Raw genomic sequence first — 25,412 nt, forward strand, 5'->3', positions numbered from 1 at the left:
CCTAAGTTTTGACACATACTTAAAAGACACGTTACAAAAAACGTGCACAATTGGCCTGAGCTGAGTCAGGTACTTCCACAGCAAACATAAGAGAAAACAATTTAGCACTGAATTCTTTAAATACGAGAACTCAGTATTCAGATGAATAGCCTATGAAGAAACATACTTCTATGTGAGAAAAAGCACCCAAAGCTAAAACAGGAAAAACCTACCCTCAAAGAATAATTTGCTTGGAGAAAGAGGAACCACGGTTTTTAGAACTCAGACAGTATATGCCAAACAAGGACCAGTGTTCACTATAATTCCAGAGGGCATCAAGATTACTTTGTTCTTGCTAGATCAATCCAGGCTGTTTTTGCGTGTTATTCACTGAATAGTTTTGCTGAAAAGTTTTAGGGGTGGAAGAAGCGCTGGCACAGAATGAAGGACGTTTTACAGCCGTGAAACACTGCAGCATTTATTTCCTTCTTAACTGCTCTGTGACAAACATACACATCATCATTATTATTTTTAAAAATGGTTTGAATGACATGAAATTAATTTATCTTTTGGTTAAAAATAGACAGAACAAAGAATAACGACAGATTATTGTCCTGAGACGTTTACAACAGCATATAGGACACTAATTACACAGAACCGCCACAATTCTTTATAACCTCGTTTATAATGCGCAAGTATGGCATTGGAAGAATTTAAAAGTTAAAAATCACCCATTACCCCTGCAAATACTAACGAAATATGTCATATAAGCAAATATCTTACTGCTTTCATTAGGCAGTTCTACTTCATGGCATTCTTATATTCTTTAATTTTCGTGAGCTACTATGAGGGTCTACATAAACAAAACGACTTTCACTTATTTCTGTATAACGTTGATTTTAGACAACAGAGTTAGTCGACTGCATCCGCGGCTTAACTACCGACATGAGAGATTCAAAACCATTGTTTTCGCATTGTATGTTTGCTCTGCTGTTTCTCTCAAATAAACGTACTATAATAAGTGAATTAGTTAATGAAAATTTGTCCGTATTGCCTTTCAATAACATCACGTTATTTTTTGTTTTCTACTGCTGGCGATGCTTTCAATCCTCTATAAATATTTTTATTTCTTTAATAATACACATTCGTATTATATTACTATCCAGAAAGACTTAAATTTCTTATCATTACTAAATTTCATCACAGTGTAACATGTGTTGGACTGTGACGATAACAGCTTTGATGTAACTTCCAGTTTGCTGAACTGGCGGCTGTTTAGGGGAGGGCCTTCTACTTTGGATAGGCGTGGAGGGGGATGAATGGGCGGGACTTGTTCCGGGTGAAATCCTAGCGCTAAGGGCACGTCTTCCTGTGTCGTCTGCGTTTCCGCAGAGACAGGAGTGACGACTGCTTCCGAGGGGGCCGCCTCCTTGTTGTCGGCGGTTTTCCTCGACTGTATGACCACCTCCCTAGCAACCTGCGTTGCTGCGTCGGCCAGGGAGGCGGTCGTTTGTGTTGCCGCGTCTACCCCCGTACTGGTGGGGGCCGGTACCACGTCCGGCGTCGTCCGAGACGCGAGGTACATGGCGACCCTCAGTTGAGTCACCTCCCGACGCGTTTCTTCTAGTTCCGCTCTCAGGGCGCACTCTCCTCCGCCATGGCGGATTTGAGCTCGGTGATTGCGTCCTCGTTGGCTTCCCGCAGTGCTTGGAGGAAGGCGTCCACGTCGTCTTTGTGGCGCAAGCCCGCTTCCCCTACTAAGGTAGGAGGGCGAGGTGTCCACCTTTTCTTATTGTTGGGCCACCTCATCGTGTGTAGTGGCCAACTTCCACTGCTTCCACGTCTTCAGATAGCTGCAGCTGCGCGCGTTTGTGGCGTGCGGGCCACCGCAATTCACGCACGCCGCTGCAGTACCCCTTGGTTTGGTGCAATTGCGTGTGTCGTGCGGTTTCCCGCACTTAACACACGCAACCACGCCGTCGCATTCCCTGGCTACGTGTCCCAGCTTTTGATACTTATAGCACTATGATTGTGCTACAGGCTTCCGCTTCTTCTTCTTGTTGCCGCAACCGTTGCTCCCGACTGCGTTTAGCAGTAGCTCAACAGCAGCAGCAATCTTGCCTCTTCCTCCATTCCTACTTCTCGGCATGGCGTTGGCTAGTGGCGTTGGTGTGCGCGAGCGACGGTAACGAAGTGAGCCGCAGCGAGTCGAGCAGCGGAGTGCGTGCGTGGGTGCGTCTGAGCGTGTCCGCTGAATCTCCTCCTCTTTATACTCTGATCGCTCTCCACCCCTTGCCCCGCGTCCTGCCGCACGTGGCGCAGCGTGGAGTGGCGTGGGAGGGGCGGGCTACTGGCTGCTGGCTGCGAACTGTGGATCATCATATGTCCTGTGGCCTTCGTCGGGCTCGGAAGTCGCTTTGGGTCGGCGCTGTGCCTTTAGTTGGCTGAGTGCTCGGTCCCAGGCTTTGCTGAGATTGAGCCCGGCGTCTCTGTTGATCAGCCCATCAGCTACACGTATTTCAGTCACCTTATTCAGAACACAGTCCCAAAAAGACCTGCCGTAAAACTTCCGTTTTCGCGTGCTCCATAGTATCTCCAGTATCCATGTAATGCTCCGCAACCGCAGATTTTGTAGGCTGCATCAGTTCAGTGTGCCTTCTGTATTCCTGGCATCTTTCTTCGATTATCCGTACAGTTTGCCCAATGTATGCCTTACCGTATTTACACGGAATACGGTAAACACCCGGTCTGCGGAACCCCAGGTCATTTTTTACTGTACCTAGCAAGGCACGCGTTTTCGGAGGTGGGCGCAAGACACATTTGATGTTACGCCGAGCCATAATTCCGCCGATTTTGTTGGATACTTTGCCGGCGTAAGGCAGGTACGCCATTGTCTTCTCGTCCTTTTCTTTTTCTCTCTGCTGGGCTTGTGCATTCTGCATGAAATCACGTCGAATTTGACTCTCTTTATATCCGTTCTTCTTGAAAATGTCCTCAAGGTGGTTAAGTTCTCCTTGTAGGCTTTCCTCATCCGATATTGCGCGGGCCCTGTGTACCAGTGTTCGCAGTACACACTCACGCTGTGAAAGATGATGACAGCTGGTAGCGTGGAGATACAGATCAGTGTGGGTTTCTTTCCTGTATACACTGTGTCCCTGTGATTTTCTGTGCACGACAACTACAGGAGAAGTGCAGAGAACAGCAAAAGCCTTTACTACTTGTTTTCTACGATCTAGAAAAGGCCTTTGATACAGTTCCCAGAGAAGCCATGTGGATGGTCTTAAAACGCTTCGGCTGCCCTGAACATTTTGTTGACTTGATTGAAGCTCTCCACGATGATATGACTGGACAGGTCCTCTGCCAGAATGAAGCAACTGGTGAATTCCCAATAACAAGTGGGCTTAAACAAGGAAGCGTTCTTGCTCCAACATTATTTGCATTGTATCTGGCAGCTATGTCTTACGAGACATCCGTAAACAACGCAGGAATAGAACTAAAGTACAGGTTCGATGGAGGATTATTCAACCAGTCCAGAAAAAGGTTCACCAGCACCACTCGTGTGACAGAGCTGCAGTATGCTGATGACAAAGCTTCTCCAGCTCATTCACCTGCAGAGTTGCAGCTGTCAGTTGATTCCTTCAGCAGGGCGTACGAACGATTTGGTCTCTCCATCAATATTCCAAAGACAAAGGTGATGGTGCAGCCAACTCCTGGCTCCTCCGTTCCTGATTTCAGCATATCCATTTATGATACACCCTTGGAACAAGTGGACCATTTCCTCTGCTTAGGAAGCATACTGTCATCTAACTGCTCATCTGGAAAAGATGTGGAGAATAGATTACGTGCTGCCCATCTAGCATTTGGACGTCTTACAAAGCGTGTCTTCCTGAATAAAGACCTAACACTGTACACCAAACTGATGGTGTACAAAGCTGTAGTCATTTGCACCTTGCTATATGGTTGCGAAACCTGGACGTTATATTGCTGTGATCTGAAGAAACTAGAACGCTTCAACCAACAGAAGCTAAGATATATCATGAACCTGAAATGGGATGACTTCATATCCAACAAGGCTGTTCTTGAGAAAGCAAAAATGTATAGCATGGAAGCTCTTATCATTGGGCATCAACTCAGATGGGTCGGACATGTCCAGCGGATGAAAAATGACAGACTTCGACGCCAAATACTGTACAGCGAAGTGAGCACAGGTAAAAGGCCACGAGGTGCCCCTCTCAAGCGTTATAAGGATCAGTACAAAAAAATCTGAAAAACTTGAACATCGATCCGAGTAACTGGTTCACAATAGCAGAAGATCGAAGTCGCTTGCGCTCAGTTACCTCAAATGCTCTTCAAAACTTTGCGCTGGAACGTCGAAGAATGGAGAATGAAAAACGCCGGAGACATAAACTCCTCCAGGCTCAGCCACGTCCTCCACCTTCCATCAGCTCTAATGTCTGCGGCCACCTGTTCCACGCTAGGCTTGGATTGCTAAGCCATCAGCGACACTTCCGCGCCTGAACCGTGACAAAGGAAGTCTCAGGAGAGAAATGACAACTCGGATACGAGCATCAGCCGATGACGACGACACTGTGTCCCAAGGTTCCATCCGCTTTGCGCTTGACTACGACGTCCAGAAACGGGAGTTCACCACTCTCTTCCACCTCCATGGTGAATTTGATGTTAGGATGCCGAGAATTCAGATGTTGGAGAAACTATTGAAGTTTTTCTGTTCTATGTGCGGCAGGACGCGGGGGAAGTGGTGGGGAGGGATCAGAGTATAAAGGGGAGGGAATTCAGCAGACTCGGTCTGCAGGTATGAGCTGAAGGTGACGGCAAGGAACGCTGTCGAAATATCGTGGTTTGAAAACGACTGCACCCGGCTGGAGACCCGAGAACAGTACAAACGGTTAATTCGCCGGGAAAGCCTAAGAACACACATCAAATGAAACTTGCCGGTTATATATCTCTCTCAAACAAATATACAGTAGAACCCCTCTAATCCGACCTTGGATGGTCCGTCACTCCGGTTAGTCCGACCATGCTGAGGCTCGCGAGCCTGTGCCGACTTGTCACTGACTGGACGCCTGTCGGGCCATTGTTGCGGTGTCTATCGCTGTGCATATTGTTATACTGTACGTTATTGTGCAGTTTTATCCTTTGTGGGGATTAAAAATCGTCGTCGTTTGCTTTATTACGCGTTCTCTACAGTAATTATTACTGTACAGTAATTACTCTACAGTAGTTATTACTGTAGATTCATTGCGTGTACAGTTGTCTGTTTTTCAACATGTCTGGATTCAAGCGTACACACATAACTCTTTAAAATTTAGCAGGGCTACAAAGACTGGACGAAGGAGAATCACTCCAAAAAATTGCAAAGGAACTGAATGTAGGTGCTACAACAATTAAGGATTGGAGGAAGAATCGGAAAGACATTGAATCCTATACAGTTCCGATTGATGGTGAAAACACTCTGAAGAATCGCCAAACATTAAAAAAGCCTGAACTTGAACTGCTTGATAAAGCATTGTGGATGTGGTTTTGTCAAGAAAGAAGGAAAGGAAATCCAATATCCGGACCAATTCTCAAAGAAAGAGCGATAGTTTTGCACAAAAACTGGAAGCCGAAAGTAAATTTGCTTCCAGTGAAGGCTGGATTGATCGTTGGAAAACTCGTCATGGTGTCCAATTTGTTTCTATTTTCGGTGAAAGCTATCTGCCGATGCCGCAGCTGCTAAGGAGATTTCTGTTAAGTTTCAAGAAATTGTAGAAGAAAATGAACTGTTACCCTGCCAAGTGTACAACATCGACGAGACAGGGCTGAACTTTAAAATTTTGCCAACAAAAACGCTCGCAGCTTCAAATGAGTCAGTGGTAGGAACGAAACTTATAAAAGATAGAATAACAGTCATTCGTTGTAGCAACGCAGATGGTACCCACAAGCTCCCCTTGTTCGTCATTGGCAAATCTAAAAAGCCAAGGGCATTCAAAAATATAAACTTATCTTCCTTGCCGATTTATTACCGCAATCAAAAATCTGCTTGGATGGACTGCAAACTTTTTAAATCCTGGTTTTTCGACGAGTTTGTGCTATCGGTCGAAAAAGACCTGAAGCAAAAATAAATCTGCCTGTTCGTGCTCTACTGCTGTTGGATAACGCACCATCTTATCCGTCTGTCGAAGATTTAGTGAAAGGGGACATAAAAGCTCTCTTCCTGCCTCCTAATGTGACCTCACTCAGCCAACCAATGTATCAGGGCGTTATCGAATGTTTAGAAAGACGATATCGCAGAAAGTATAACAGCTCAATCTTGGGAAAATCTGAAGGAGGCCATAACATCAATCACGAACTCACCACAGAGCCATCGCTACGCTGCCCTAGCAGTCTGTCTTCACATCCCAGAACGTGGCTGTACTTTGGAGAAGACTTGGACTCCTTCTCCGCTACCAGCCAATGGACTCTGTAATACTTCTCTTGATAATTGAGGTGTCAGGTCAGAGGGGTGTTCTGAACACAATTTCGACCCAAAGCAGCTCAATAGGCTGTGCAGTGGAAGGGGTAGGCTAGCAATAGAACAGTGCATCACCATTGACTAGACACTCATTTATTGACCACATAAGTCAGGTATTACCCAAAAGGAACAATCAGTACAAATTACAAAATAATATTCTTTTCCTTTAAGTCACTCAAACATTTAAACAGGCAAATAACAATCATTTAACTGAAAGCCTTTTAAGAAAGCAAGACTAGAATATTTGAATGATGAGTTAAATTCATATTTAAATAGGCTCTGACCGAGCACATATTTTAAAACTAAATACTTCCTTTAAGGAACCAGTGATCAAAATTAATTACATAATCCTCAACAACCATATTACATCCAAGACATTTAAGATTAAACAGTAATATATAACATCAGAGAGCTGCAATCCCAAGTTTTAAGCAGCACGTTTCAGATGGACTGCACTGCAACAGTACAATACAAGTCCCTCAGAGGATCTTCCCACACAGGAAGTTATTGCCGCAATCGACAAAATATGAACATCATTCCATGTACAGACCTAAAACAAACTAAATGCTCTCTTAAGTTTGGTACAGCTAATTCCATTTCAACATAACATACATCACAAGTCCAGCCCTAGGACGGCACCGACACCCCACAATTTAGCACGCGAAAAACTACAGCGATGCACTCATCACGTATCCTTACAAAATCCAAGAACAGAGAGCCGTCCCCCCAATAGCGGAACATTTAACCACGCGCAGCGAGCGGGTTTTGCGGGATGCTGATCTCGCCCTTAACCTCAACACCAGTTCAAATACTAGTCAGCCCACAATCTTGAACCACCATACACATTCCTTCAGTTACTGCATAGAAAGCCAATGTGATAGGCAAACAGACCAGCATATGATAAAAGCTTAAGCAGTTTCCTTACTAGACAACCCTTATGAATAGTAGCCATAATTTTTTTAATTTTTTTAACGTGAGCACACTCACAATCAAAAGACAAACAAAGCCAATCATAAGGACAGTAGCACATAAGCAAGTCGGAATGGTAACTTCTGCTTAGATTGGCTACAGATCAGCACGTGATTTAACACACCAGAGAACAGTGTTTACAACATAACCATCAATACAATAGCAATTTACCCACACGTGTACTCCCCCACGATTTCGATTCGCAAAGCCATAGACAAAACGTGGAGAACGTATCACTTAGACCAACATAATTGTGCTCCCTCAGTTACCCCAAATAACTGACTCCCTTAGTTGCACAGCAAAGAACAAGACCTAATGCAACCACCACAGTTTTCGCCTCTAAATTGTCACAGTACAAGAGAGGCTCAATCACATATGTAATTTTCCATCACCAGTTCACGTATAGTCAATACAAGCGCCTGATTTTCACCTGTTTATAACGGCAGGCAGCAACATCGTACGGAAAAGAGCGTAGACACAAGCTGTTACCAATTCTGTTCTCCGAAAGCAGACACCGTAACTCTCGGAACCACTGGGACATCCAATGCAAAATCGTTACTCCTACACACAAACTACAGGACGCTGCTTGCTACGGCGCCTTCCGTTCAGAGCCAACTTGTATATCTCCATGCGATAGGTCCGGTCCCGCACTCGCTGCGTCAACCCGACAACCGTCTTCCACTACGTCCCGGAGCCCCCCCCCCCCCCCCCACCCTCCCAGGACTTCGCCTCGTTACTCCTCGCGTAGGCCCCAGAGGGCGCTGCTTACCGCCCTGACCGTGGCACTATCGATATGTGCCGCCACGGCTCACTAATTACTGACAAACGCCGGACTTAAACTGCTCCACATCGTTTCTGCTGTGTAACCTTTGTTAAGTTTTCTCGGGTCCTTGTGTATGTCTCTTACTGCCTGTGGTACTGTAATACTGATAATCAAAATTCCTACACACAGAGTTCCAACGTTCCAAGATACTTTTGCAATCTCTATCAGAAAAATATTATTTGTGCTCCTAATTACGCAGCTGAAAGAATGGGGAAACTACAACCGTAATTTTCCTGAGGGCATGCAGCTTTACGGTATGATTAAATGATGATGACGTCCTCTTGGGTAAAATATTCCGGGGGTAAGATAGTCCCCCATTCGGATCTCTGGGCGAGGACTACTCAGGAGGTCGTTATCAGGAGAAACCACATTCATGGACAATTTCGAAAAACAGTTCCTAGAAAATGAACACCTCAGTAATGATATTGAATACTGGTACAGATATGTAGAAGATGTATTGTGTATGTGGACAGGTACCAACAGACAACTGAACACATTCCTAGAACATCTAAATTCCCAACACAAAAACCTACAATTCACCACGGAGCTAGGTGAAAAAGCCATTAACTTTTTAGACCTGAACATAGATATCACCACAAATACACATACTTTCAAAATTTACAGAAAACCCACAACAACAGACACAGCAATACCCTCATGTTCATAACACCCAATAACACACAACATGCAGCCTTCCACTCCATGGTACATCGCCTCACATCCATACCAATGTCAAAACAGAATTTCCAAACAGAAGTAGACACCAATAAATATATTGCATATAGCAATGGCTATAATCCTGAGTTAATTGACAAAACCCTGCACAAGAAACAAAGAAGGAAAATCTTTCCCTACATTTATGGCCCCTCTGCAATAACAACCACACCACAAACAACTGGTGTACTATACCATATCTGGGTAAGCCATCAGACAAACTAGCCAACACTGAAAGCCCAAAACTATAAAACATCATTTTATGTAAGAGGTACTACAGCTAATCTCCTATTCAACAGCAAGGACAAAACAGATAATTTAAGCAACAGTGGGGTCTACAAAATAACCTGCACTGACTGCAGTAAATTGTATATTGGTCAAACGGGCCAGGCCATATCAACAAGGCTGACTGAACATGAACGCAGCTGGAGATCAAATAAATCAGATCCCACCTTTGCTGAACACTTGCTCAAAGAAGGACACAAATATCAAACACATACAGAAGTGCTACATATAGCCAACAAGGCAGAAAACTCAGGCAACTAGAAGCACTTGAAATTAACAAACACTTGGCCCTAAATCCCCAGCTGGTCCTAAGTGACCAATTGCAACTGAGCACATCTCCACTCTTAAACTTTACGCAAAGTAAACCTGCTACTAACCACAAAGTGTCCCAATAGTGAACAAATTCACACCCCAATATAATGTAATATCCCTTATGTGTTTGCATTCCTAACTGTGATTCAACTTTAACAATGTAACATTTGGTATATATTATTGCACAATTTCCTAATAACAAAATGTAACCGCCAAAGGAAACATCGCTGTTGTACAACTAATAATTAATGTTCAGTGCAACTCTTCACAACAATTACCAAAAAAATTGTGAATTTGTAATAATGTGTATTCTAAATTATTCTAATTGTTGTCATACACGGTACTGACAAACCATAAAATGTTATTTATTATGTTAAAGAACAGTTTTACAGAACAAAAAGACAAAACACCCGTTTTACAATTCCAAAGATAATACCACAACTAAAGATCGTATGTATGTGTGTTGTATCTTAGTCCAGAATGTTTGGTTCGTAAGAACACAAGCTCCTTGTAAACCATAGCCAGTAGTTATCTTCTGGCATCTCAATAACTTGTTTTCCGATTTTAGCCTTAATTTGACACAAAATTCGGCATAGTTTCTGGTGCCTCATCTTCCGACGCTGGCAATAATATCCTTCTCTCCTTTCCATTAGGCGGTGCTACACCATTTTTGCCTTACTTCCCGCACTCCTCAATACTCCTCTCTCTTACGTACCTTGTTGAACTTGCAATCCTAGGGACGACTTAGCCCATATCAGCTGTTATTTCCACTCGTAATATAATGGAAGACGTGAAAACACATTACATGATAAATATACAGAAGTAATGAGAGAAGGTCTGCTTAGTCATACTGTATAGGACGAGTTTACTGGTTTATTCCTTCACGTAATTTAAAGATGTGCGTTTGTCATCGTGACTGGACAAAGGGGCCACAGCATTGAGAGTCACTACATTTAAAAAACGAAAGTAAAGTTGTCTCTAATCAGAAGGTTGATTTGAACACTGCAATACTCTATCTGACATTGTCGTATTGGGGGCGGTTCAAAAATGTTTCGGATGGCTCTAAGCACTATGTGACTTAACAAAATGGCTCTGAGCACTATGGAACTTAACATGGTCTTCAGTACTATGTGACTTAACATCTGAGATCATCAGACCCATAGACTTAGAACTACTTAAACCTAACTGACCTAAGGACATCGCACACACCCATGCCCGAGGCAGGATTCGAACCTGCGACCGTAGGAGCAGCGCGGTTCCGGACTGAAGTGCCTAGAACCGCTCGGCCACAGCGTTGGGGGCGGTATGGCGCTACATTCTTGCGACGTTGCAACTGAATTACAGTTTAACGTGGACTATTATTAACGGGGCAAACCGCCAACTTTCGCATAACAGGTAATTGGCAGAGGTGAAAGAAAGACTCCTGGGAATCAATAAATGTTCAAATGTGTGTGAAATCTTATGGGACTTAACTGCTAAGGTCATCAGTCCCTAAGGTTACACACTACTTCACCTAAATTATCCTAAGGACAAACACACACACCCATGCCCGAGGGAGGACTCGAACCTCCGCCGGGACCAGCCGCACAGTCCATAATTGCAGCGCCTTAGACCGCTCAGCTAATCCCGCGCGGCCCTGGGAATCACTAGAATTACAAACTCAGTTCTGTTGATTGGAAGCCTAACTTACAGAGCCACTGAGCTATAGTGGAAAGACCACTATTAAAAAGTAATAATACGCTCTAGACAGTTGTTACATGGGAAAGTAACCGTTTTACAGGAAACTCTAAATGCATTAAAAAACAAATCAGTTGAAAGCGTTACTAAATTTCCAGAAAAGTAAATCAACAACGGAAAATTCTCAGAAAACCACGAAACCTTACACGAGAAAATATTATTCGAGCTATAACTATTATTATATGATATATAGCGTACTTACAGAATGAGTAACCAAATCACTAAAAGATTAATTTAAAAAATAGTTCAAGGAATGATGGAAATAAATGGCCAGATTAACAAAGATTGATCATCGGGACTCAGTTAGAAATGGGACTTATCAATGAAGTAATTTTACTCCAATCAACGAGATTCCCGACCAAAGACATATCTGAAGACGCCCCGGACGGCGGTGGGATATCAAATTGACTGTCACCCTCCATACGGCCCGACCGCCAGCAGTGATGGTCTAGGATGTCATTTCTTTTCATAACAGGGCCCGTTTGGTTGACATCCGTGGCAATCTTACGCCACAGCGGTGCGGTCGTCGAAATTCTACACCCTGTTTAACTGGTCATCATGGCAAGCCATCTTAGGCTTACATTGCAGCAAGATAATGCCCGCCCGCACAGGGCGAGAGTTTCTCCTGCTTGTCTCCGTGGTTGCCAAATCCTGCCTTGACCAAAAAGGTCGCCGGATCCCTCCCCAATGGAAAACGTTTGGAGCATTGTGGGCAGGATCCTCCAATCAGCTCGGTATTTTGACAACCTAACGCATCAGTTGGACATAATTGGGCACTGTTCCTCAGGACGACATCCAATAATTCTGTTACTCAGTGCCAACATGTGTTCATGAAAGCTCTGAACACGGCTTCCCCTGAAAGTTACGCCAAAGTTATCAAATACGGGCCTTTGGAAGCGCAATCTGAATGGAGCAACAACATTTAGAATGTGGCAGAACTCTGCCAAACGCAGCTATCGGCTGTTATGAAGTAACTGTGAGGATTTAGATTCGAACACTGACTACAAACATTGTACAACAACGTTTCGTCATAAGTGTGATTGAAAAGAGTTACTAATCTATAAACTGATGGTGTGGAGAAACTGCACTCTGCTGACGCAGTTTCTACAAGTGTGTGGCTCATAGAACTGTATCACGTAGACTTAAAACATTAAGAAAAAGAACAGCAAATGCATTGCGTAATTAATTGATATGGCCGACAAAGAACATGCAACGTAAGTAAAAGGAGCACGTTTCCTTAACGCAACTCAAACCTTTTGGGTCATATTGAAAGAGGTGATATTGTTTCCACAAGCGATTATATTGACTTAAGCAGCCAATTCTCGGAAATGCATATTTATTGTGTTATGGACGTACACAGTGTACATCGTATAACAACAACGTAGCTCTCTGGCTCTGAGCACTATGCGACTTAACTTCTGAGGTCATCAGTCGCCTAGAACTTAGAACTAATTAAACCTAACTAACCTAAGGACATCACACACATTCATGCCCGAGGCAGGAATCGAATCTGAGACCGTAGCGGTCTCTCGGCTCCAGACTGCAGCGCCTAGAGCCGCACGGCCACTCCGGCCGGCCAACAACGTAGCTCATAGTAACTGTTCAAAGTGACGACCCGCAGTCTCACTGCACTTATTTCAAGGCGCGTGAAGTTCTGCCGCACTCTCTCAGAAACGAAGCGCGCGCTCACTGTAATCTTTGTCAAATGATTTTACAGAAACTATTCAGCAAAAATATTTCATTTTTACCTTGCTTGTAGCGCTATATGTCAGCCTCGTGGTGAAGTGCCCAACATCTCTCTAATGGTTATACTTATTGTGGTATGTACATTTTAGTAAGACGCTACGCAAAAATCGAAAAGTTTGCAAAGAAAAATCCGGGTCGCTATGATTTTGCGTTTGGTGCGTATCACAGCACATGAAATTTAGCTAAAATGTTGAAATTTTGTTTCGACTTGGGAGGAGGCTTATCTGCCTCCGATCTCGAGAAAATGGATTCTATATAGCGCGCTCACTTCCGACCTCACGCCCACAAGGATGAAATACTCACATCATCTCTCATATCTCCGAAACTGCTCGAGGCATCGAAACCAACGTTTGGCGAACGATAGCACATATGGAGGAGAGTATTTTGCCAATTCGTAAACAAACGGAACGTTCTTATCTACGGCGACATATCAGTAGTTATACTTCCTTTTTTATTTTATTCACTCCAGTGACTAATTTTTTAAGAGTTGTTGTCAGTTAGCGAAACAAGAGTCTCCTAGCATGAAAATAAACATGAAATTTCTTCTATTATCTTCCTGCAAACCGACACTACGAGGTTTTTCGTAAGCTATTGAGCTCTCTGATTGCCAATTACTAGTTTAATGAGGCAATCTGTTTTAGAATTCTGTCGCAATAGTTGCTGTGAGATGAGTTTGTGCAAATTACACAGTGTTTTGACAAAGGAAGTACAATTAAACCTATCAACAAGAGAAATGTAGCCGTTACTCATAAATGGTGACGCTTCTTCGAATGAGAAAAGGTTAACAAAAATACTGCCAATTCTGTTGGAATTTTGGTTGAATCGCCGTAACCCATCGTATTTTTAACACTGAGCGACTAGAATGGGAACATACCAAAGGATTTTATTCCATTTCTTGATCTGAGCAGTATTAAAATAATGACGTGCGCTCCCTTCAAGCGGAATGATAATGCGAGATACTGTTTATCACCTACGGTTTTGCCAAACTGACAATGTCTGATTCGCGAATAAAATAGTTGTTACTGAGAAAAATAAAACAATTGATCTGTCGCACAACACAATGGTCAATGCATTGTCAGCAACGGATAATAATTCGCGCCACAGGAATGCCTTGTGAGCTGGACTTCGAAAAACATTGTCATGAAAGTAGATCTGCCTTTTTCAGCAGTACATTTCAACAAATTAAATGTATCTAATCACTACACTCATTCAGGATATTACCAAATTCGCAATAATACCGACCATTTTTCTCCATTTTTGTAGCCGGTTGTATAATTAGTTTATTAATGCTGATAATGTGCATGCAACAATTGAAATGCTTTTTCTAATCACGGAGAGCCAATTAAAATATTGTTATTTGTGACTGCTTTTTGACTGTTTCTAGCTTGCAGTGGAAATGTAATGTCCACATGTACATAGTATAATGTCTCTTTTTTCATCCATATCCAAGTAACGACAGTGAAACTTACGTACGTCATGTCTTGGACGCTTTTTACCACAAGCACAAAGGGGTCATATCTGTGGAAATTATGCCTTTTTGCAACAGATCGTAGAGATACGTCAGGATAACAGGCAGCAAGAAGATAACCTTGTTTTACTTTCCTGCCTTGCTCCTAAATCATGTATAAGGGCCTCTCAGCGCATCTTCTGCCGCGTAGTCCTTCTGGCAACAAGTACACCCTCGTGCATGTTTTCTGACATTTTGATGAATTTATTAACAGTAATGGCGATTACATTTGAAATAATAAACAGTTTACTGACTTTTTCCCATATTTCTCGTTTTGATTTGACTGTCCTTTATATTTAAAATTTTATGCTAGACCTTATGCCAGTCAAGGGTACTCCTAAATCTCGAGTAGTTTTTGAACTCCTGTTTCAGGCAGTATGATAAGTAGCTCATCACAATCGATTTAGTCATAGAACTTTCTAAAAGCTACGAAGATAGGTACATACTGTGTTCCTACTATTCTTCTTTCTCTTCTCGGTTGAGACAAATAAGACGACGTGCCAGCTCTAATTCCTTATTCGTTGCTCTTTCCTTTTCTTCCGTTATTCTTCCATCTGTTCACTATGTTTTCCTTCGTATTTTCCGAGCACTTCAGATCAAATTTCACCACTCACTTATCTTGGAATCAGTTCGTATTCAACACCTTTTTCCTGAACATTTATCCATCAGTTCCTTCTCCAGCCTCTGTATTGTTTTCCTTTGTCCTATTTTACGTCGTGGTTACAAATACTCGTTGACGTTTTATTCCACAAATATTTGAAGATCTTTTTGTTTATTCTACTGCCTTACAGTTGATATAAACGTCCAAAAAGTCGTACTCTCCTCTTATTATTACTTTGTAAGGGTTTTCTATGTATCGATAAATTGCATAGTTGCTTCGTAATTTTCAGACTTTCATAGTTTTCTTGGACCTAATGTTTTCCTGGTGATTTGCCTTTTTAGTATTTTTTATTTATCTAAATTGCAGTTCAGTGCTAACCATTCGCTCACATGTAGACATTCCAACTTCATTGTTGCATTGTAATACCTTAGTCTTGCTTATGAGACACTCATTTTTTACTCCAGAGATCTTTAGTTAAACCATATGAACTTCCAATTTCATGTATCCATTCCTCCACAGCAGCTTCCTCTAAACGGTTTCCTTGGAGTACCTCTCCAAGATATTTAAATTCCTTAGCCTTCTCTGTTTGCTCAGTACTTTATTTCACTATACGTTAAAAAATTTGTGTTTTCTGCAGAAATTCTTAAGCCAGTCATAATGACTACTTCTTGTATTACAGCACATTTTCAGAATGTGTAGCAAAGACATCTACAAATGCGAGACGATTTATTGCAATATATTTGCTTCCTCTTCCTAGTCATATGTCAAGAATTGTACTACTTCAAATTCCCAGTGTTTGTTTCTAGAACACAAATAAAAACAATTGAGGATAGTCCATCGCCTTGCAGTACACCTGTGTTTAGTTCGAAGGTCTGACATACTTCTCCCATACACATAGCTTTAGCTACTGTGTGTGTAAGTGTTTGCCGAACTATATTTGCTAATTTACACTTTTCACTGAATTCTGAGGTTATTTCATCTATAGCTATAATAATATTAATAATAAATGTTCACATGTGTGTGAAATCTTATGGGACTTAACAGCTAAGGTCGTCAGTCCCTAAGCTTACACACTACTTAAACTAAATTACCCTAAGGACAAACACACACACCCATGCCCGAGGGAGGACTCGAACCTGCGCCGGGACCAGCCGCACAGCCCGTCACTGCAGCGCCTTAGACCGTATTAATAACAAATATTTTAATACTGTTATTATTATTATTATTATTGCCGGCCTCTGTGGCGGAGTGGTTCTAGGCGCTTCAGACCTGAACCGCGCTGCTGCAACGGTCGCAGGTTCGAATCCTGCCTCGGGCATGGATGTGTGTGATGTCCTTAGGTCAGTTAGGTTTATTTAGTTCTAAGTCTAGGGGACTGATGACATCAGGTGTGAAGCCCCATAGCGCTTAGAGCCATTTGAACTATTATTATAAGACTGGGGTGGTAAGGACTCAATGACGAGGGTGACAAAAGGCATTTGTGCTCTGGCCTGGTTCCGGTTGGTGCGAAGTTCCATCTGCGCTAGAGACTGGGCTGTCGGCAGCTGCCCGGCTTACTGTGCCCCATGTTGCAGCGCTGCCGCACGAGGGCCCTGAGATCTCCGGAGAGGTTGGCGGTGTGTTCCGGCAGGGCGACGTGCTCGCCCTCAACTGCACCTCCGGGCGCTCCTCGCCGCCGGCCAGGATCCGCTGGTTCGTCAACGACCGCCAGGTGGGTCTCATCTGCAGCTGTCTGTAGAGTACTGCCTCGTACCGGTAGCTGGTTGTAGTACGCTGAAGTGGCAAAACACATAGCAGCGACGTGCTCATACACATCGCGTACGCAAGGTACGATAGGGCAGTACATTATCAGAGCTGTCATTTACACTACTGGCCATTAAAATTGCCACATCACGAATATGGCGTGCTACAGACGCGAAATTTAACCGACAGGAAGAAGATGCTGTGATATGCAAATGATTAGCTTTTCAGAGCATTCACTCAAGGTTGGCGCCGATGGCGACACCTGCAACGTGCTGGCATGAGGAAAGTTTCCAACCGATTTCTCATACACAAACAGCAGTTGACCGGCGTTGCCTGGTGAAACGTTGTTGTGATGCCTCGGGTAAGGATGAGAAATGTGTACCATCACGTTTCCGACTTTGATAAAGGTCGGATTGTAGCCTATCGCGATTGCAGTTTATCGTATCACGACATTGCTGCTCGCGTTGGTCGAGATCCAATGACTGTTAGCAGAATAGGGAATCGGTGGGTTCAGGAAGGTAATACGGAACACCGTGCTGGATCCCAACTGCCTCGTATCACTAACAGTCGAGATGACAGTCATCTTATCCGCATGGCTGTAACGCATCGTGCAGCCACGTCACGATCCCTGAGTCAACAGATGGGGACGTTTGCAAGACAACAAGGTATCTGCACGAACAGTTCGACGACGTTTGCAGCAGCATGGAATATCAGATCGGAGACCATGGATGCGGTTACCCTTGACGCTGCATCACAGACAGGAGCGCCTGCGATGGTGTACTCAACGACGAATAGGGTGCACGAATGGCAAAACGTCATTTTTTCGGATGAATCCAGGTTCTGTTTACAGCTCACAACAACCTCTGAAAGACTACACTGGTGCAAATCTGCAACACACCAGATTACTTTAAACTAAAAATTTTAACAACTCACTCAAACACATAAACTATGCACCCCGCGTGAGGAGTGGAAATGGTACAAAACACTTACACACACAAAAATAAAATTAGTTGCCACCGAAAGTGCAACTTGTTTTTAAAAGAAAACTCTTACGGTGGAAGGGTGGCAACTTTATATACTAAAATGACCATTTAAATAAAAACCCATGAAATGCAGTCTTACATAAAATGTACAAACATGCTCTATATTACACATATACCGCCTCTCAAAATGATAGGCAAGATAAAAACATATTTCAGGAATTCGGCCTTTACACCTTAAGCAATAAATTCGTTAACACCGAATCCGACAAACATGACAGAGGCAGCTATTAACGTACGGCAGACCGACAGACAGGCAAACACTAACTGCCTAACAAATGCGGACGACAGACAGACGAGCAAGCTGGGGACGAGAGACTGACAAAAAAAAAAAAAAGTAGAATTTAACAAGTAAATGAAACTTTTGAGGATTGGCATGAGAGCCTACCCACTAATGGTAGAGGAAGCCGAAAGGCACGCGTTTAAGCTCACGCAGGCTGGCGTGAGGTCTGGAACAGGACAAGGAAATGAGGACTTAAAAAAACGGAGGTAACTGGTGGAATACTTAACTTTAATCCATTAATGTTGAACGTAGCTCATGTCTGTACATTCTTTACATTATCAATAGCAACTGATAATGGCGCCTTGCTAGGTCGTAGCAAATGACGTAGCTGAAGGCTATGCTAACTATCGTCTCGGCAAATGAGAGCGTATTTTGTCAGTGAACCATCGCTAGCAAAGTCGGTTGTACAACTGGGGCGAGTGCTAGGAAGTCTTTCTAGACATGCCGTGTGGCGGCGCTCGGTCTGCAATCGCTGATAGTGGCGACACGCGGGTCCGACGTATACTAATGGACCGCGGCCGATTTAAAGGCTACCATCTAGCAAGTGTGGTGTCTGGCGGTGACACCACAGAAACAACATATCACGAATCACTTCTAGTACTCTACGATGTCTGGCGAAGACCTGGCGCAGCACCCCCAAAACGCTCTCCCGAACCGTCCGCTGAAAGCCGCTTCAACGGACGCAGGAAGGCGCGCCGGTCTCCCGTCTCACGGTGTCGCAGCTCGCCCCGGTCAGACCGATGTCGTTGGTTGGCTCCTGTTGCTCTCGTGTCGGCCGCGAAGCCACTCCCCCCTCCCTATACGGCGCGGCCCACTGGACTGACGTGGCGACCTCACATGCGCCGACGCTCAAGACGGGCAAGTCATCTTGTGTCGCAGTGTGCGACCGAACAACCGATCGATCCAACCGCCAATGACCATTGCCTGAACAAATTCGAGCAAACTGGCGGCCTGACATATACTAGCACTCCGGACGGCAGACAGACAATCACTGCCCCACACTGACCCGGCTGACCAACTAACTAGACTCGCCGACTCAGACTGACTGACTCACCGACTGCCGAGCTCATAGCGGCCCTTAAATGCACGTGAACAGGCAACTTTTTCCCTTTCGCACCAGAGGGAGACACCAAAGCTGCAATTGCCACAGCGGTGATACCGCCAGAAACGGAAGGCGACTGCTTTACACTACGTGCTGCGCCGCGCTCTTCAAAACAGCAAATTTTACCACGGCTCACACTAGATGTAGACAGCTGAAGTACACTGATTCCATCTTGGGGTGATAGGGTGGCGGCAGGAAGGGCATCGAGCCACCCCTTCAAGTTAACCTTGTCAAATACGTTGTAACCACGCCGACCCTGTGAAAATTGCAGAACAAAGGCGTAAGCGAAAAAAAAATCACTTTGATAAACTTTAAATTGTGTTGCGGAATGTGGTCTGAGCAAGTATCACTAGGGAGTACAGTGGTGCAGAGGGAGCATGTTTTCTAACAAGAATCTTCGAAAACTCAAGAACGCCCACTCCGACCTACTAAAACTCAAAAAATGTGGAGTCATTAACAAAAACTTCTACACCACGTGAAAGCACATAAAATGTCCTACATACGGTTGCTGAAACGTTCAGTTTTCTCATAAGAGGGAAGGAAGCAAAGGGAAAAGTGCGAAAAATGTCTTCTGTGCCCTGTAGCCAAACGACTACTACCACTTGTTTGTGTCTCACAAACGCTATACTTTTGCTGTATTACGCTTCTTACAAATGTACTGTTTTTGATGGACACACGTCCAGATCATCCGCTCTCAAAATTCCGCCATCTCTCCCCCCCACATCCACCACTGCTGGCGGTTCACCTCCAACTGCGCAACGCTACGCGCTGTTCACATCCACCTGCCAAACACTACAATGGCAAACAACAATGCAAACTAGCCACAGACTGCACACAGCACAGCCAGTGATTTTCATACAGAGTGCTACGTGGCGTTACCAATATAAAAACCTAAACAGCCTACTTACATAGCCCCCATGCTCCCCACAAAAAATTTTACAAATTGTTTTGGGCACTGGCCAATACATATTTGTTAAAATTTTTTCATAATTACAATATCAAAGAAATCAAATGCACACACTTATTGGTGAACTGTTGGTCAAAAGCAAAGATTTTCTCACAGTCCATAAACACAGTCCTGATCGTTCATCACAGTAAAATTGCAGTGTTTTTCTCAAAGTCTCATTAGTGAAAGAAAATGCACACTGAAGTAGTGGATTTCCATGCAGTCTTGAAGAAGTAGTGTTGTCTTCCAACGGAAAGACAGTGCTGACTCTTGACATGCAGACAGGTAATGGGCCACAACAGAGCAAACCCACACCAGAGTCATTCGAAGTTTTGAAGAATATTGGTACGTAGGTCATCACAGAGCACACCCACTATAGTCTTGGTAGAGAGTATGGTATTGGTGGGCCACCAGATGTGCAGACCCACTGCAGTCCTTGTAGAAATAATGGTATTGGTGGGCCATCAAAGATGCAGTCCCACTGCAGCCCTTGTAGAGATGGCCAGCAGCCATCTGTTGCAACTATGCAGGTGCCCAATCACCATCGAAGAGTCTTGTGGAGAATATAGCAAGTCCATAACCACCACTTGTGCACTCACGAAGTTTTTGGAATTGTCCTTAGAACCAGCAATGCTCTTAACCAGTCCCTTCCTGAATTATCAACACACGTCCATCCGCTAACAGTCCCCTTTATTTCACATATTGTGCACATACTATGACCAACAGAAATGTGTGCAATGAAATTAATGTTTACAAGTTACTTAATTTGATGAACTGGTGTCAATTACAATTTTATAACATGAGAATACAATAACAAAGCTACAAAATACATTAAAGAACATAACAACACAGATAACATTTGTAGTAACACAGGCTTTACAAAAGAATAGAAATAAACATATACATCAGTGTTACAGGAATTATGACATAAGTAAATATATAAAAGATCAGAATAACTTTTGAAACATCAACTCCACACATGAGCATTAAAACAAAACAGAATAAATAATGTCTAAACATCTTTACAAAGTAAATAACATATTATACATACAAATTATATTTGAGGATAACAGTATTCCTCATCATAGTGTATGTAGCTGAGTATTAGGAAAATTCTACAACATAAATCGTATCAGATAAACACATAAAGACAGGAAAAACACATATACACAAGGGTACACAAACACATAGCTGGATACACAAAAGGAAAAGACAGGGTTTGTTTTACTGCAGTATTTTCCAAACAAAACTTTCTTTACTTCTTGGAGATCTCCCTTCATTCGTCATTATTCCCAAAAAGTCCTATCTATACCTCCTTTCTGTATTCTATTCATATTTCTTTCAAAATAATAATTTCTCATTGTACAATACTCATTTCGGCCCAAATATTTTTCATATAACTTCTTAATGCATTCTTTCCCTATTCTCCATAGTCAGTTTCTTATATAGTCTACCCCCTCTTAAGCTAACTTAAATCTACTGAGCTCAGATACATATATTAAGGGACGAGGCAATGCAGCAGTACAAAAAAATTAACACAAACAGCAATGACAAAAATTGCAAATTGGCAAAGCAAGCAGCATTGTAGAAATTAGCAAAGCAAATACAACTAATATGAGGCAATGAGCAGCAACAAGAAAATAAATCAGTAGTAAAACTAGCTTAATACAATGTAAAATGCAGTAGAACTATGCCTGGCAAACAGTAGCAGAAAATGCAATAACTTATACCTAAACATGACAAAGCTCAAGCAGAAAAAATATTACAGTAAAAATGGCCATGCCTAATACGTACGTCACATATTAACACTAGAGTGATGCATCACGAGAACTGACTCTAGCAGACATGTTATCAAACCGTTAAAAAATTATTTTTGCAATTCCTGTGAAGGGAAATGTCTATCTGTGCTCTCTTTTCGACGAAAGTACATCATAAAATTATTCTTTACTTGGTCTGTAGACAGAAAATAGTGATATTAGTACATCTATTAAATTTTATTTTAACCAATGCTGCAGTGCAGATAGAAACTAGATATTAAACGAAATGAGCAAGTATATACAAAGCAATGTGTGAAACGTAATTCACTAGGCAAATGGCGTCTCCAAAGGCAGTAAAAAATTTCTTAACTAGAAAGACAATAGATGTAAAAATGTTTTTCATCATTTCATTAGGCAATTTAGTAAATATCATAAATTAAGAACTCCACAGTGTAATCATATGTTTTCAAGTTTGAGCGTGTCGTATTTGTGATGCTTTCTACAAAGAAATAACAACAGTGCAAACTAGCCACAGACTGCACACAGCACAGCCAGTGATTTTCATACAGAGCGCTATGTGGCGTTTCCAATATAAAAACCTAAACAGCCTACTTACATGGGGTGCCATTGGTTACACGTCTCGGTCACCTCTTGTTCACATTGACGGCACTTTGAACAGTGGACGCTACATTTCAGACCTGTTACGACGCATGCCTCTACCCTTCATTCGATCCCTGCGAAACCCTACATTTCAGCAGCTTAATGCACGACCGCATGTTGCAGGTACTGTATGGGCCTTTCTGGATACAGAAAATGTTCGACTGCTGCCCTAGCCAGCACATTCTCCAGATCTCTCACCAATTGAAAACGTCTGGTGAATGGTGGCCGTGCAACTGGCTCGTCGCAATATGCCAGTCACTACTCTTGATGAACTGTGGTATTGTGTTGAAGCTGCATGGGTAGCTGTACCTCTACACGCCATCCAAATTCTGTTTGACTCAATGCCCAGGCGTATGAAGGCCGTTATTACGGCCAGAGGTGGTTGTTCTGGGTACTGATTTCTCAGGATCTATACAACCAAATTGCGTAAAGTGTAATCACATGTCAGTTGTAGTATAATATATTTGTCCAATGAATGCACGTTTATCATCTGCATCTCTTCCTGGTGTAGCAATTTTAATGGCCAGTAGTGTATACTCAGGCGATTCGTATGAAAAGGTGTCCGACGTGATTATAGCTGCACGACGGAATTAACAGACTTTGAACGCGGAATGGTGCTTAAAGTTAGACGCATGGGTCATCCCATTTCGGAAATCATTGCGGAATTCAATATTCCGAGACCTACAGTGTCAAGAGATGCCAGTAACACCATATTTCAGGCGTTATCTCCCACCACGGACAGAGCCGATGGCCTTCACTTAGCGACCGAGAGCAGCAAAGTTTGCGTAGAGTTGTCAGTGCTAAGAGACAATCAACAGTGCGTGAAGCAAGTGCAGAAATCGATGAGGGACATACGTGGAACGCATCCGTTACGAAAGCGAGGCGACATCTGGCGTTAATGGGCTACGGCCGCAGACAGCCGGCGCGACTCACTTTATTAACACCATATCTTCCGAAGCGCCTCTCTTGGCTCGTGACGATAATTGTGGAACTCTAAACGGAAAATTGGAAATTTGTGGTAAGGTCTTATGGGACCAAACTGCTGAAGTCATCGGGTCCCTAAGCTTACAGATTACTTAATCTGAAACTAACTTATCCTAAGGACAACACACACACACCCTTGCCCGAGGGAGGCCTCGAACCACCGACGTGGGAGGGGAAGGGGGGAGGGGGAGCCGCGGGAACCGTGACACGACGCGGTGAACTCTAAACGACTGGAAAACCATGGCCTAGACAGATGAGTCCCGATATCAGTTGGTAAGAGCTGATGGTAGTGTTCTGGTGTGGCGCAGACTCCACGAAGCCATGGACACAACTTATCAACAAGGCACTGTTCAAACTGATAGTTGCTCCATAATAGCGTGGACCGTGTTTACACCAATCATTGACTGGAAGTGGTTATGTCCGGCAACTAGGAGCCCATTGGCAGCCGTTCATACACCTCTTGTACCAAAACAACGATGGAATTTTTATGAATGGCAATGCGTCATGTCAGGAGGCTACATTTGTTCGAGGCTGATTTGAACATTCTGGATAATTCGAGCGAATGAGTTGCTACCCAGATCGACCGACACGAATCACATCGAAAATTAATGTGACATAATCGAGTGCCCAGTTCGTGCGCAAAATTCTGCACCTGCAACACTTTTGAAATTGTGGACGGCTATAGAGGCAGTAATTCCGCAGGGAACTTCCAACGACCTGTTGAGTCTACGCCACGTCGAACTGCCGCACTACGCTGCGCGAAACGACGTCCGACACGATATTGGGAGGTATCCCATGTCTTTTGTCATCTCAGTATATAATCTGCAGAAATCCTGCTTTGCGGTAGGTGAAATTGTGAATGGGCGGTCTTATAATTGACACAAAATTTACTCACTTTCAATAAATATGTCCACCCGACGCTCCTGTAATCTCTCCTTCGTCGTTACATGCTACTTTTAATCAAACCCAATTCAACACTTCCCATCCATCCGCAGGCGTATCCCGAGGGTTTCGTCCTGAGTCCTCTACACGATCTGATCAGAAGAATGCGGAATTGACCACTAGATGTCATTAGAGGCGGACTCGCCTGTATAAAAGAAGCTAAAAAAAGCAGTAACAGCAGGATATATAGGGTCTGTCATAATTAATGGCGTAAACGCATACAGTTGAAAATACACGATACGAGACCCAAAAAAGTCTCAGTAAACATAGGGTCGAAAATGCATACCTTATTAGCTATGAGCAATTTTTCATCTTTGATACTGTGAAACAAATCTCTTCTACTGCAAGTTCTTTGTCTTCCATATTTTGGGAAGTGGTAGTACGGACTAAAACAAGAAAAAAAGGTCTAGTAAACATGTGCTCGAAAATGCATTCCTTAAGACCTGTGAGCACTTGTTTATTTTTGCTACTTTGAAACACAGCTCATCTAATGATCGAGCTCTCGTAACTTTTAAGATATGCGTTTTAGATCACACGTTTGCCGGACATCTTTTTCTTATTTTGGTCCATACTATCACTTCCCAAAATATGGAAAGCAAAGAGCTTGCAGTAGAAGAGATTTATTGCACAGTATCGAAGATGAAAAATTGCTCGTAGTTCTTAAGGTATGCATTTTCGCCCCTATGTTTACTCAGACTTTTTTGCTTCTAGTATCGTGTACTTTCAACTGTATGCGTGTACGCCATTAATTATGATGCACCCTGTATACTG

At 43.2% G+C, this 25,412-nt stretch overlaps 1 protein-coding gene across 1 annotated transcript in view; it reads left to right on the forward strand.

Moving 5' to 3' along the window:
- Positions 1 to 25,412, forward strand: part of LOC124788491 — a 540,210-nt gene that overhangs the window by 467,052 nt on the left and 47,746 nt on the right. Inside the window, exon 7 of the mRNA XM_047255760.1 lies at positions 16,759 to 16,895. Coding sequence (XP_047111716.1) covers positions 16,759 to 16,895 — 137 coding nt within the window. The remainder of the gene's footprint in view (positions 1 to 16,758; positions 16,896 to 25,412) is intronic.

Source organism: Schistocerca piceifrons, chromosome 3 (assembly GCF_021461385.2).
Source record: "Schistocerca piceifrons isolate TAMUIC-IGC-003096 chromosome 3, iqSchPice1.1, whole genome shotgun sequence".
Classification (NCBI taxonomy): domain Eukaryota; kingdom Metazoa; phylum Arthropoda; class Insecta; order Orthoptera; family Acrididae; genus Schistocerca; species Schistocerca piceifrons.